We start from the raw sequence: 13,972 nt of genomic DNA, 5'->3' as shown, positions 1-13,972 counted from the left end.
CGCTGTGGGTATACTGCAGAGCTCGGCTGTAAGTGTAGAAATGCTGCAATCGATGGTTTATTTATAAATGTCTGCTGGATGGCTGTAGTGCCTCGTGGCCGTGCGCACCGCTGTGATCGCAGCCTCACACTCGCTGTCTTTTTGTTGCTGCAGTATAAATGATAGAAACACAAGAATTGATTGTGAGGAGTAATCACTTATAAGTGGCCGCAGCGTCTTCACGGATTATTATCTGCACAAAGGAAACCAATCGCGGCCTTGTTGAGGGTCTGGTGTCTCGTGCCGGACCCTCTCTCTGCGCTGGAGTTGTGAATGATCCCTCTAATGATGCTGTTTTGTATGCAGGGACATGGGAGCAGGCTTTACTCTCATCAGCCTCCTACCTCCCATAGTCTCCATTGCTTGCCATTTATCCCTGACAAGAGCAGAAATTATTTTCTTCCTTCCCCTAACGATCGTTTTTTGTCCTTCAAAATGACTAGGAAATAACATCTTTCTATACAGAAGCGCATTCTTACGTAATCCCCAGGACACGGGAGTTACTTTGTAATTTACTGCAGGGTATTTTGAGATTTCTTGGCAATAACCAACACCTGACACCTGGACATAACCGAACTGTGCGGACACGAGCGGAAAGTCCTGGACAACCGGACCTTTCTCCGTGTTCTCCAAGCACATAACACTGTGGCTCATTCATTGCGATCTGTGGCGCCTCCTGGAAAGTCAGCTGCTTTTGGTTCTTTCAATCGCTATATAGACATTATTTTGCCCCCTTGTTGCCGTTCACTCATTGTGATTATTCTCATACTTTATGATGCCGCTATGTGGCCTTAGATGGCACGCTCGAGCTGGATGGTAGAGCTGTATACAACGGTATCTGTGGCCTTAGGATGCAGATACGATGAAAATGGACATATCCCACCAACCTCCCGGGACAGTGGGGGTAATTGCACTTCTATAAGAGGGGTCTATAGATTGTTTCATCCTACGATCTCAGGTTTATGATTGACACATTGTCAGAGCGAAGAGAGCGGACAAAGCAATTGTAACTACAACTTTGTATACAGGTGTGTGTATAAAGTGTATATAGTATTGTGCAAATGTTTTAGGCAGATGGAGAAAACCTGCTGGAAGGTGAAAATACTGTGAAAAAAAATATGTGTTAATAGTTTATTTTTATCTATTATCAAAATGCAAAATGAATTAACGAGAGAAGCGTAAATCTCATCAGTGTCTGGTGGCACATATTACCTTCTAAACTGCTCCAGTACTTCTAGGTTCTCAGTCATGGATTTTATGGGATCATAATCCAGTGTATGAGTAACCAATTATACCAAGCAGATGATAAGCATCATGGAAGATACAGCTGTGTAGGAGGCTTCCAACCTGATGAGGAACAGCCGAACTCTGCTACTAGGGGGAGGCTGAGGAAGATGGTTTCATGTCACAGGTCATACACCATGGCAGCTACAATACATAAGGTAGATCTACTGCATCAGCTACGTCTGTCCGAGGCAACAACGTCACAGCAGATCGGGGTTTAATGATGTGGTCGGCCAAGGAAACTTAGTGCAGCAGAGGAAAGACACCATACTTCCCTTCAAAATTAGACGATGTCCAGCAGTGCCATCAACTCAGAGCTGGCAGCCAGTGGGACCAGCTACACCATCTCCTGCTCAGAGAAGTCTGGTCTTCAAACAAGACCTGGAGCAATGCAAAGACATGAAAACATGGGAGCCAAGCTGCAAAAAATGTCAGCAGCTGGGGCAGAAGCAGTTTGTTCACAAAAAGGCTGGAGAGCAGCACAATAATGAGGGTCTGCAGGAGCGGTGACACATGGTGGAGGGTCCTGCAATTTTGGGGCTGCATTTCAGTGAATGGAGTTGTGGATTAATAGTGTCGTTACTGCTGGAAAATCCAGGAGATACTTATACATTATGGAATACCATCAAGGAGGCGTCTGATTGGCGCAAAATTTATTCTGCAGACGGACTATGACCCCCAACATCCAGCCAGTGTCATTAAGAATGAGGAATCCTGGAAGTGATGATCCAGCCCCGGAGCCCTGATCTCACATCATCCCATCTGTCTGGGATCACATGAAGAGACAGAAGGATCCGCACAGGCCTCATACACAGAAGATCTGGGGTGACGAGATCTAGAAGTGATAAAGGCAATGGCTGGTCACCACATACTGATGATGGAGGTGATGGGCAGTCACTACATACTGATGATGGGGGTGACGGGCGGTCACTACATACTGATGATGGGGGTGATGGGCGGTCACCAGATACTGATGATGGGGGTGACGGGCGATCACCAGATACTGATGATGGGGGTGACGGGCAGTCACTACATACTGATGATGGAGGTGACGGGCAGTCACTACATACTGATGATGGGGGTGATGGGCGGTCACCAGATACTGATGATGGGGGTGATGGGCGGTCACCAGATACTGATGATGGGGGTGACGGGCAGTCACTACATATTGATGATGGGGGTGACGGGCGGTCACCAGATACTGATGATGGAGGTGACGGGCAGTCACTACATACTGGTGATGGGTGGTCACCAGATACTGATGATGGGGGTGACGGGCAGTCACTACATATTGATGATGGGGGTGACGGGCGGTCACCAGATACTGATGATGGAGGTGACGGGCAGTCACTACATACTGATGATGGAGGCGATGGGCGGTCACTACATACTGATGATGGAGGCGATGGGCGGTCACTACATACTGATGATGGAGGTGATGGGCGGTCACTACATACTGATGATGGAGGTGACGGGCGGTCACCACATACTGATGATGGGGGTGATGGGCAGTCACTACATAGTGATGATGGGGGTGATGGGCGATCACCACATACTGATGATGGGGGTGATGGGCGGTCACTACATATTGATGATGGAGGTGATGGGCGGTCACTACATACTGATGATGGAGGCGATGGGCGGTCACTACATACTGATGATGGGGGTGATGGGCGGTCACCAGATACTGATGATGGAGGCGATGGGCGGTCACCAGATACTGATGATGGGGGTGATGGGCGGTCACTACATACTGATGATGGGGGTGATGGGCGGTCACTACATACTGATGATGGGGGTGATGGGCGGTCACTACATACTGATGATGGAGGCGATGGGCGGTCACTACATACTGATGATGGGGGTGATGGGCGGTCACCAGATACTGATGATGGGGGTGATGGGCGGTCACCAGATACTGATGATGGAGGCGATGGGCGGTCACCAGATACTGATGATGGGGGTGATGGGCGGTCACCAGATACTGATGATGGGGGTGATGGGCGGTCACTACATACTGATGATGGAGGCGATGGGCGGTCACTACATACTGATGATGGGGGTGATGGGCGGTCACCAGATACTGATGATGGAGGCGATGGGCGGTCACCAGATACTGATGATGGAGGTGATGGGCGGTCACTACATACTGATGATGGGGGTGATGGGCGGTCACCAGATACTGATGATGGGGGTGATGGGCGGTCACCAGATACTGATGATGGAGGTGATGGGCGATCACCAGATACTGAGGAGATTCACATTTCTCCTTTATTTATTCACTTTCTATTTTAATTAATCAGATAAAATATTAACTCTTCTATTTTTGAAAGCTTCTTACTCTGCATCGTTATTTTCACACCCGCCTAAAACTTGTGCACAGTTCTGTATAAACTCTCTGGAAGGAATAGCAGGTTTCCTAAGGGCAGAGCTGTAAGAGCCCATAGATTTCTATAGGCAGTGTGGGTGTGAAGTCTTCCTCTGACCTCTATGGGCAGCTTTAAAGGGAACCTGTCACCCCGTTTTTTGAGATTGAGCTATAAATACTGTTAAATAGGGCCTGCGCTGTGTGTTCCTATAGTGTATGTAGTGTACCCCGATTCCCCACCTATGCTGAGAAATAACTTACCAAAGTCGCCGTTTTCGCCTGTCAATCAGGCTGGTCAGGTCGGGAGGGCGTGGTGACATCGCTGGTTCTTCCTCAGCTTTACGTTGGTGGCGTAGTGGCGTAGTGGTGAACAAGCAGCGCGCGATCTGCGCTGTAATCCCTTGCATCGGTGGCGGCGGCCATTTTCCTGAAGCCCCGTGCAGCAGAGCACTCGATCTGCGCACGCGCGGCCCCAGGAAGATGGCCGCCCCCACCGACGAAAGGGATGACAGCGCAGATCGCGCGCTGCTTGTTCACCACTACGCCACCAACGTAAAGCTGAGGAAGAACCAGCGATGTCACCACGCCCTCCCGACCTGACCAGCCTGATTGACAGGCGAAAACGGCGACTTTGGTAAGTTATTTCTCAGCATAGGTGGGGAATCGGGGTACACTACATACACTATAGGAACACACAGCGCAGGCCCTATTTAACAGTATTTATAGCTCAATCTCAAAAAACGGGGTGACAGGTTCCCTTTAAGAATTATTTCCTTCTGTCCTTTGCATATATTTAAGCAGCTTCATGGAAACCAAAATTAATTATCTGAAATGCTGAAATTAAAGTCGCGCTGGATAAACTGATTGCGTATTCCAAGCAAATATAGGAGAGCTGAGAAAAAAAAAGATGGGGCTTTTGGCCATGAATATTCAGTGCCGGAGCTTGATATTCCCATTATGTTAGAAGAGGGAGAGGTAACTGTGTGTTTGTGTCAGGGATGGTTTCATGTGAGGATCTGCAGGCTGACAAGTCCATGTTATAGCAGAGGAGAGGGCTCTGTATGCTGGAGAGCCCATATTACAGCAGAGGAGAGGGATCTGCAGCCTGGAGGGCCTATTTATAGCAGAGGAGAGGGCTTTGCAGGCTGGATAGCCCTTGTTATAGCAGAGGAGATGGATCTGCAGGCTGGAGACCCCATGTTATAGCTGAGGAGATGGATCTGCAGGCTGGAGAGCCCATGTTATAGCTGAGGAGAGGGCTCTGTATGCTGGAGAGCCCATATTACAGCAGAGGAGAGGGATCTGCAGCCTGGAGGGCCTATTTATAGCAGAGGAGAGGGCTTTGCAGGCTGGAGAGCCCTTGTTATAGCAGAGGAGATGGATCTGCAGGCTGGAGAGCCCATGTTATAGCTGAGGTGATGGATCTGCAGGCTGGAAAGCCCATGTTATAGCTGAGGAGAGGGCTCTGTATGCTGGAGAGCCCATATTACAGCAGAGGAGAGGGATCTGCAGCCTGGAGGGCCTATTTATAGCAGAGGAGAGGGCTCTGCAGGCTGGAGAGCCCATGTTATAGCTGAGGAGAGGGCTCTGTATGCTGGAGAGCCCATGTTATAGCTGAGGAGAGGGCTCTGCAGCCTGGAGAGCCCATGTTATAGCAAAGAAGAAGTCTCTGCAGCCTAGAGAGCCCATGTTATAGCAGAGGAGAGGGCTCTGCAGCCTGGAGATCCCATGTTATAGCTGAGGGGAGGGCTCTGCAGCCTGGAGAGCCCATGTTATAGCAAAGAAGAAGGCTCTGCAGCCTAGAGAGCCCATGTTATAGCTGAGGAGAGGGCTCTGCAGCCTGGAGAGCCCATAATACAGCAGAGGAGAGGGCGCTGCAGCCTGCAGAGCCCATGTTATAGCAGAGGAGAGGGCTCTGCAGCCTAGAGAGCCCATGTTATAGCTGAGGGGAGGGCTCTGCAGCCTGGAGAGCCCATGTTATAGCTGAGGGGAGGGCTCTGCAGCCTGGAGAGCCCATGTTACAGCAGAGGAGAGGATGCTGCAGCCTGGAGAGCCCATGTTATAGCAGAGGTGAGAGCTCTGCAGCCTGGAGAGCCCATGTTATAGCAGAGGAGAGGGCTCTGCAGCCTGGAGAGCCCATGTTATAGCTGAGGAGAGGAATCTGCAGCCTGGAGAACCCATGTTATAGCAGAAGCGAGGTCTCTGCAGCCTGGAGAGCCCATGTTGTAGCAGAGGCGAGGAATCTGCAGCCTGGAGAGCCCATGTTATAGCAGAGGCGAGGGTTCTGCAGCCTGGAGAGCCCATGTTATAGCAGAGGCGAGGGCTCTGCAGCCTGGAGAGCCCATGTTATAGCAGAGGCGAGGGCTCTGCAACCTGGAGAGCCCATGTTATAGCAGAAGCAAGGGCTCTGCAGCCCGGAGAGCCCATGTTATAGCAGAGGCGAGGGCTCTGCAGCCTGGAGAGCCCATGTCATAGCAGAGGCGAGGAATCTGCAGCCTGGAGAGCCCATGTTATAGCAGAGGCGAGGGCTCTGCCGCCTGGAGAGCCCATGTTATAGCAGAGGAGAGGAATCTGCAGCCTGGAGAGCCCATGTTATAGCAGAGGCAAGGGTTCTGCAGCCTGGAGAGCCCATGTTATAGCAGAGGAGAGGAATCTGCAGCCTGGAGAGCCCATGTTATAGCAGAGGCGAGGGTTCTGCAGCCTGGAGAGCCCATGTTATAGCAGAGGCGAGGGCTCTGCAGCCTGGAGAGCCCATGTTATAGCTGATAAGAGGGCTCTGCAGCCTGGAGAGCCCATGTTATAGCAGAGGAGAGGGCTCTGCAGCCTGGAGCGCACATAATACAGCAGAGGAGAGGGATCTGCAGCCTGGAGAGCCCATGTTATAGCTGAGGAGAGGAATCTGCAGCCTGGAGAACCCATGTTATAGCAGAGGCGAGGTCTCTGCAGCCCGGAGAGCCCATGTTATAGCAGAAGCGAGGTCTCTGCAGCCTGGAGAGCCCATGTTATAGCAGAGGCGAGGAATCTGCAGCCTGGAGAGCCCATGTTATAGCAGAGGCGAGGGTTCTGCAGCCTGGAGAGCCCATGTTATAGCAGAGGCGAGGGCTCTGCAGCCTGGAGAGCCCATGTTATAGCAGAGGCGAGGGCTCTGCAACCTGGAGAGCCCATGTTATAGCAGAGGCGCTGAATCTGCAGCCTGGAGAGCCCATGTTATAGCAGAAGCAAGGGCTCTGCAGCCCGGAGAGCCCATGTTATAGCAGAGGCGAGGGCTCTGCAGCCTGGAGAGCCCATGTCATAGCAGAGGCGAGGAATCTGCAGCCTGGAGAGCCCATGTTATAGCAGAGGCGAGGGCTCTGCCGCCTGGAGAGCCCATGTTATAGCAGAGGAGAGGAATCTGCAGCCTGGAGAGCCCATGTTATAGCAGAGGCAAGGGTTCTGCAGCCTGGAGAGCCCATGTTATAGCAGAGGAGAGGAATCTGCAGCCTGGAGAGCCCATGTTATAGCAGAGGCGAGGGTTCTGCAGCCTGGAGAGCCCATGTTATAGCAGAGGCGAGGGCTCTGCAGCCTGGAGAGCCAATGTTATAGCAGAGGCGAGGGCTCTGCAGCCTGGAGAGCCCATGTTATAGCAGAGGCGAGGGCTCTGCAGCCCGAAGAGCCCATGTTATAGCAAAGGTGAGGGCTCTGCAGCCCCGAGAGCCCATGTTATAGCAGAAGCGAGGGCTCTGCAGCCCGGAGAGCCCATGTTATAGCAGAGGCGAGGAATCTGCAGCCTGCAGAGCCCATGTTATAGCAGAGGCGAGGGCTCTGCCGCCTTGAGAGCCCATGTTATAGCAGAGAAGAGGAATCTGCAGCCTGGAGAGCCCATGTTATAGCAGAGGCGAGGGCTCTGCAGCCCGGAGAGCCCATGTTATAGCAGAGGCGAGGGTTCTGCAGCCCGGAGAGCCCATGTTATAGCAGAGACGAGGGCTCTGCAGCCTGGAGAGCCCATGTTATAGCAGAGGCGAGGGCTCTGCAGCCCGGAGAGCCCATGTTATAGCAGAGGCGAGGGCTCTGCAGCCTGGAGAGCCCATGTTATAGCAGAGGAGAGGATGCTGCAGCCTGGAGAGCCCATGTTATAGCAGAGGTGAGAGCTCTGCAGCCTGGAGAGCCCATGTTATAGCAGAGGAGAGGGCTCTGCAGCCTGGAGAGCCCATGTTATAGCTGAGGAGAGGAATCTGCAGCCTGGAGAACCCATGTTATAGCAGAAGCGAGGTCTCTGCAGCCTGGAGAGCCCATGTTGTAGCAGAGGCGAGGAATCTGCAGCCTGGAGAGCCCATGTTATAGCAGAGGCGAGGGTTCTGCAGCCTGGAGAGCCCATGTTATAGCAGAGGCGAGGGCTCTGCAGCCTGGAGAGCCCATGTTATAGCAGAGGCGAGGGCTCTGCAACCTGGAGAGCCCATGTTATAGCAGAGGCGCTGAATCTGCAGCCTGGAGAGCCCATGTTATAGCAGAAGCAAGGGCTCTGCAGCCCGGAGAGCCCATGTTATAGCAGAGGCGAGGGCTCTGCAGCCTGGAGAGCCCATGTCATAGCAGAGGCGAGGAATCTGCAGCCTGGAGAGCCCATGTTATAGCAGAGGCGAGGGCTCTGCCGCCTGGAGAGCCCATGTTATAGCAGAGGAGAGGAATCTGCAGCCTGGAGAGCCCATGTTATAGCAGAGGCGAGGGTTCTGCAGCCTGGAGAGCCCATGTTATAGCAGAGGCGAGGGCTCTGCAGCCTGGAGAGCCCATGTTATAGCTGATGAGAGGGCTCTGCAGCCTGGAGAGCCCATGTTATAGCAGAGGTGAGAGCTCTGCAGCCTGGAGAGCCCATGTTATAGCAGAGGAGAGGGCTCTGCAGCCTGGAGCGCACATAATACAGCAGAGGAGAGGGATCTGCAGCCTGGAGAGCCCATGTTATAGCTGAGGAGAGGAATCTGCAGCCTGGAGAACCCATGTTATAGCAGAGGCGAGGTCTCTGCAGCCCGGAGAGCCCATGTTATAGCAGAAGCGAGGTCTCTGCAGCCTGGAGAGCCCATGTTATAGCAGAGGCGAGGAATCTGCAGCCTGGAGAGCCCATGTTATAGCAGAGGCGAGGGTTCTGCAGCCTGGAGAGCCCATGTTATAGCAGAGGCGAGGGCTCTGCAGCCCGGAGAGCCCATGTTATAGCAGAGGCGAGGGCTCTGCAGCCTGGAGAGCCCATGTCATAGCAGAGGCGAGGAATCTGCAGCCTGGAGAGCCCATGTTATAGCAGAGGCGAGGGCTCTGCCGCCTGGAGAGCCCATGTTATAGCAGAGGAGAGGAATCTGCAGCCTGGAGAGCCCATGTTATAGCAGAGGCAAGGGTTCTGCAGCCTGGAGAGCCCATGTTATAGCAGAGGAGAGGAATCTGCAGCCTGGAGAGCCCATGTTATAGCAGAGGCGAGGGTTCTGCAGCCTGCAGAGCCCATGTTATAGCAGAGGCGAGGGCTCTGCCGCCTGGAGAGCCCATGTTATAGCAGAGGAGAGGAATCTGCAGCCTGGAGAGCCCATGTTATAGCAGAGGCGAGGGCTCTGCAGCCCGGAGAGCCCATGTTATAGCAGAGGCGAGGGCTCTGCAGCCCGGAGAGCCCATGTTATAGCAGAGGCGAGGGCTCTGCAGCCCGGAGAGCCCATGTTATAGCAGAGACGAGGGCTCTGCAGCCCGGAGAGCCCATGTTATAGCAGAGACGAGGGCTCTGCAGCCTGCTTTTCCATCAGCACTGGCTGTATGGTGCGGAGCTGCAGGAACTGGTCCTTCTTCTGCAGCCTCCTCTCGTGCTGGGGGGGATGCAGCACTGCATGGCAGGAGAGGGGCTGCCTGCCTCCCCCAGGGATCATTATTAATCCAATAATTAAACATTTATTGGTGCCAGCACCTGGTTTCTGCCTTCCCTATCAGCCCCCAGGGGACCCTCCCTCCGCAGCATCAGTAGAGTCAGTGCGGAGGGAGGAGAGAAGAGATCAGGAGGCTGAAGCTTCGCTCACATCCAAAGTTATTCCGCAGGATGCCTGGACATGCTGCTGCTGAGCAGGAAAAAGGGGGCCCTTCTCATCCGATAGCTCCTATTAACTGGGGGCCCCTCTGTTGGTGATCCGTCATCCCGAGAAGAGTGAGGAAATCAGGACAATCCCTATTCTTTACAATTTGGGGGAGCCATTGTTTACAGGAAAGTGGGGTGTTCTTTTTTCCAGTCATAAACCTCCAATAAAGAGGTCCTTTTGTCTCCCTCCCCCCACAGATTGCGGAGAAGAGGGGTGCACTGCAGACAACATGCTGCGCTACCTCCTGAAGACCCTCCTGCAGATGAACCTCTTTGCAGACTCTATTCCAGGAGAAAACTCCAATTCCACAGACTTGTTCTTCCAATTTAACGCCTCGTTTCCCGGCTTCAATGGAACTTTGTTCGATTTCAGCAACCTGACCAGCTTCAACGGTAGGTCGCCTTCTTTGTGGTGTTTGGGGGGTGTAAGCATGGGGCACCCCACATCGGGGAAGCAGATCAGCATGCTCTCCTTTTCTCCAGATGCTTTCTGCAATGTTAGCAGTAAATTGTGGAAACTTATAATGTCGGTGGTCACGTGAAATCTGCGTCCACAACCGCGTCTCATAGAGTGTCCATAGATAAGGCGAAATCTGCGGACTGATGGCGACACGGTGTCACCGACAGGGCTGAAGCTGTGACACTGTATCCCTGTGCTGCTGGTGTACAAGTGAGCAGGAAGGGTGCTTCCTGCAGTCCCATGCAACACCACAGATAACACAGTGATAACTGAGTACAGATAATGTAGTAGATGTCACCTGCAGTCCTATGTAACACCACAGATAACACAGTGATAACTCTCTGAGTACAGATAATGTAGTAGATGTCACCTGCAGTCCTATGCAACACCACAGATAACACAGTGATAACTCTCTGAGTACAGATAGTGTAGTAGATGTCACCTGCAGTCCTATGCAACACCACAGATAACACAGTGATAACTCTCTGAGTACAGATAATGTAGTAGGTGTCACCTGCAGTCCTATGTAACACCACAGATAACACAGTGATAACCGAGTACAGACAATGTAGTAGATGTCACCTGCAGTCCTATGTAACACCACAGATAACACAGTGATAACTCTCTGAGTACAGATAATGTAGTAGATGTCACCTGCAGTCCTATGTAACACCACAGATAACACAGTACTCTCTCTCTGAGTACAGATAATGTAGTAGATGTCACCTCCAGTCCTATGTAACACCACAGATAACACAGTGATAACTCTCTGAGTACAGATAATGTAGTAGATGTCACCTGCAGTCCCATGTAACACCACAGATAACACAGTACTCTCTCTGAGTACAGGTAATGTAGTAGGTGTCACCTGCAGTCCTATGTAAGTTTTTCTTTGTACGTTTCTACATGGCAGCACAGGTGAGGGCAGACATTCCCTCGCCCTCGGCGGTCACTTTCCTCGGACACTCGTACATGGCGTTGTGCCGTCTGTCGTGCGATGGCAGAGGATTACTCTACACGGTGTAGTGTTTGGTTCTGACATTTTGCCGCGGTGATCATGTGACCTCTGTGTACGGTGCAGACTACGCTCTGCCATGAGCTCCATCATCTGGAGGCGCCACGTGTGTCAGTGTGTTGTGGGAGGGTCGGGGAGAAGCCACGTGTGTCAGCGTGTTGTGGGATGGTCGGGGAGAAGCCACGTGTGTCAGTGTGTTGTGGGAGGGTTGGGGAGAAGCCACGTGTGTCAGTGTGTTGTGGGAGGGTCGGGGAGAAGACACGTGTGTCAGTGTGTTGTGGGAGGGTCGGGGAGAAGCCACGTGTGTCAGCGTGTTGTGGGAGGGTCGGGGAGAAGACACGTGTGTCAGTGTGTTGTGGGAGGGTCGGGGAGAAGCCACGTGTGTCAGCGTGTTGTGGGAGGGTCGGGGAGAAGACACGTGTGTCAGTGTGTTGTGGGAGGGTCGGGGAGAAGCCACGTGTGTCAGTGTGTTGTGGGAGTGTCGGGGAGAAGACACGTGTGTCAGTGTGTTGTGGGAGGGACGGGGAGAAGCCACGTGTGTCAGTGTGTTGTGGGAGGGATGGGGAGAAGCCACGTGTGTCAGTGTGTTGTGGGAGTGTCGGGGAGAAGACACGTGTGTCAGTGTGTTGTGGGAGGGATGGGGAGAAGCCACGTGTGTCAGTGTGTTGTGGGAGTGTCGGGGAGAAGACACGTGTGTCAGTGTGTTGTGGGAGGGATGGGGAGAAGCCACGTGTGTCAGTGTGTTGTGGGAGTGTCGGGGAGAAGACACGTGTGTCAGTGTGTTGTGGGAGGGATGGGGAGAAGCCACGTGTGTCAGTGTGTTGTGGGAGGGATGGGGAGAAGCCACGTGTGTCAGTGTGTTGTGGGAGGGTCGGGGAGAAGCCACGTGTGTCAGCGTGTTGTGGGATGGTCGGGGAGAAGCCACGTGTGTCAAAATGTTGTGGGAGGGTTGGGGAGAAGCCACGTGTGTCAGTGTGTTGTGGGAGGGTCGGGGAGAAGACACGTGTGTCAGTGTGTTGTGGGAGGGTCGGGGAGAAGCCACGTGTGTCAGCGTGTTGTGGGAGGGTCGGGGAGAAGACACGTGTGTCAGTGTGTTGTGGGAGGGTCGGGGAGAAGCCACGTGTGTCAGCGTGTTGTGGGAGGGTCGGGGAGAAGACACGTGTGTCAGTGTGTTGTGGGAGGGTCGGGGAGAAGCCACGTGTGTCAGTGTGTTGTGGGAGGGTCGGGGAGAAGCCACGTGTGTCAGTGTGTTGTGGGAGGGTCGGGGAGAAGCCACATGTGTCAGGGTGTTGTGGGAGGGTCGGGGAGAAGCCACGTGTGTCAGCGTGTTGTGGGAGGGTCGGGGAGAAGCCACGTGTGTCAGTGTGTTGTGGGAGGGACGGGGAGAAGCCACGTGTGTCAGCGTGTTGTGGGAGGGACGGGGAGAAGCCACGTGTGTCAGTGTGCTGTGGGAGGGACGGGGAGAAGCCACGTGTGTCAGCGTGTTGTGGGAGGGTCGGGGAGAAGCCACGTGTGTCAGTGTGTTGTGGGAGGGTCGGGGAGAAGCCACGTGTGTCAGTGTGTTGTGGGAGGGACGGGGAGAAGCCACGTGTGTCAGCGTGTTGTGGGAGGGACGGGGAGAAGCCACGTGTGTCAGTGTGTTGTGGGAGGGACGGGGAGAAGCCACGTGTGTCAGCGTGTTGTGGGAGGGTCGGGGAGAAGCCACGTGTGTCAGTGTGTTGTGGGAGGGTCGGGGAGAAGCCACGTGTGTCAGTGTGTTGTGGGGGGTCGGGGGGAGCACTTTCCCACCGATATCTCTAGGGTGGGACGCGCACGCTTGCTCTGATTCTGGGATTTATTCTGGTCGTCCTCCCTCCACCATTGATTTCTCAGGGTTATTTTGTACGTTGGAGGCAGGTCTACATTCTTAGGATTTGGTTTTGCCTCTTCTGGATCATCAGGATTAGGGTTGAGCGAGTTTTACCTTTTTAGGGTTGACTCGGGTTTCGCGAAACCCGACTATCTCAAAAGTCGGGTCGAGTGAAATCCGCCGATTATGGCGAAAAGTCGGGGATCGACCGAAACACGAAACCCAATGCAAAGTCAATGGGAAATATATCTTTTTTTTTTCTCTCTCTCTCTCTCTCGCTCGTGTTACACATTGCAAATCGCTACAGCGCACAAGTGAGAAGATGGCGATAGGCGTCCACGCCCCCTAACACCTATGTCATCACTCTGCCCACGCTCCATCATTGGCTGAAAAAATGGCGCCAAACGCATCATACGAAACGCGACTTTGGCGCGAAGATCGCCGACCGCATGGTCGACCCCACACTAGGATTTTGAATTTGTCCGATCCGTTTCGCTCAAGCCTAATCAGGACCCCAAAATCTTAGATTATTTCATAGTCAATTGGTATCAGAAGTCCAATGTATGATCCCTGAGGGGTTTGTGTCTGACTCAGGATGATGCCCCTCTGCTCCCGAAATCTACTCCAAGAGGCTCCAGCCATCACCATGGGCAGCAATGTGCCTCAATAGCCCCAACTAGTGGCCACCACCTTAACTGCACCACCTGACCCCAGACATAGTCACCTCTACTGCAGCCAGCCCTGTCACAAGCTATTACTCCCTGTTATCAGCCATTACTGGGGGAGGTGACTACAAGCTATTACTCCTTGTTATCAGCCATTACTGGGGGAGGAGACTACAATCTACTACTCTCTGTTATCAGCCATTACTGGGGGAGGAGACT

The 13,972-nt window shown here is 53.3% G+C and overlaps 1 protein-coding gene across 4 annotated transcripts in view; it reads left to right on the top strand.

Moving 5' to 3' along the window:
* Positions 1-13,972, top strand: part of ROBO3 (roundabout guidance receptor 3) — a 438,180-nt gene that overhangs the window by 74,167 nt on the left and 350,041 nt on the right. For 2 of the 4 annotated variants that reach the window (XM_069741133.1, XM_069741132.1), the window contains one exon: positions 9,963-10,157. In XM_069741133.1, coding sequence (XP_069597234.1) covers positions 9,995-10,157 — 163 coding nt within the window. In that variant the 5' untranslated portion in view covers positions 9,963-9,994. Of the gene's footprint in view, positions 1-9,498; positions 10,158-13,972 lie in introns of those variants that run through there. The other 2 variants (XM_069741135.1, XM_069741134.1) reach the window with 2 other exon arrangements.

This window comes from Ranitomeya imitator, chromosome 10, assembly GCF_032444005.1.
Source record: "Ranitomeya imitator isolate aRanImi1 chromosome 10, aRanImi1.pri, whole genome shotgun sequence".
Lineage (NCBI taxonomy): Eukaryota > Metazoa > Chordata > Amphibia > Anura > Dendrobatidae > Ranitomeya > Ranitomeya imitator.
The sequence above is the reverse complement of the archived record's forward strand: the minus strand, read 5'-3'. Positions and strand labels throughout refer to the sequence as shown.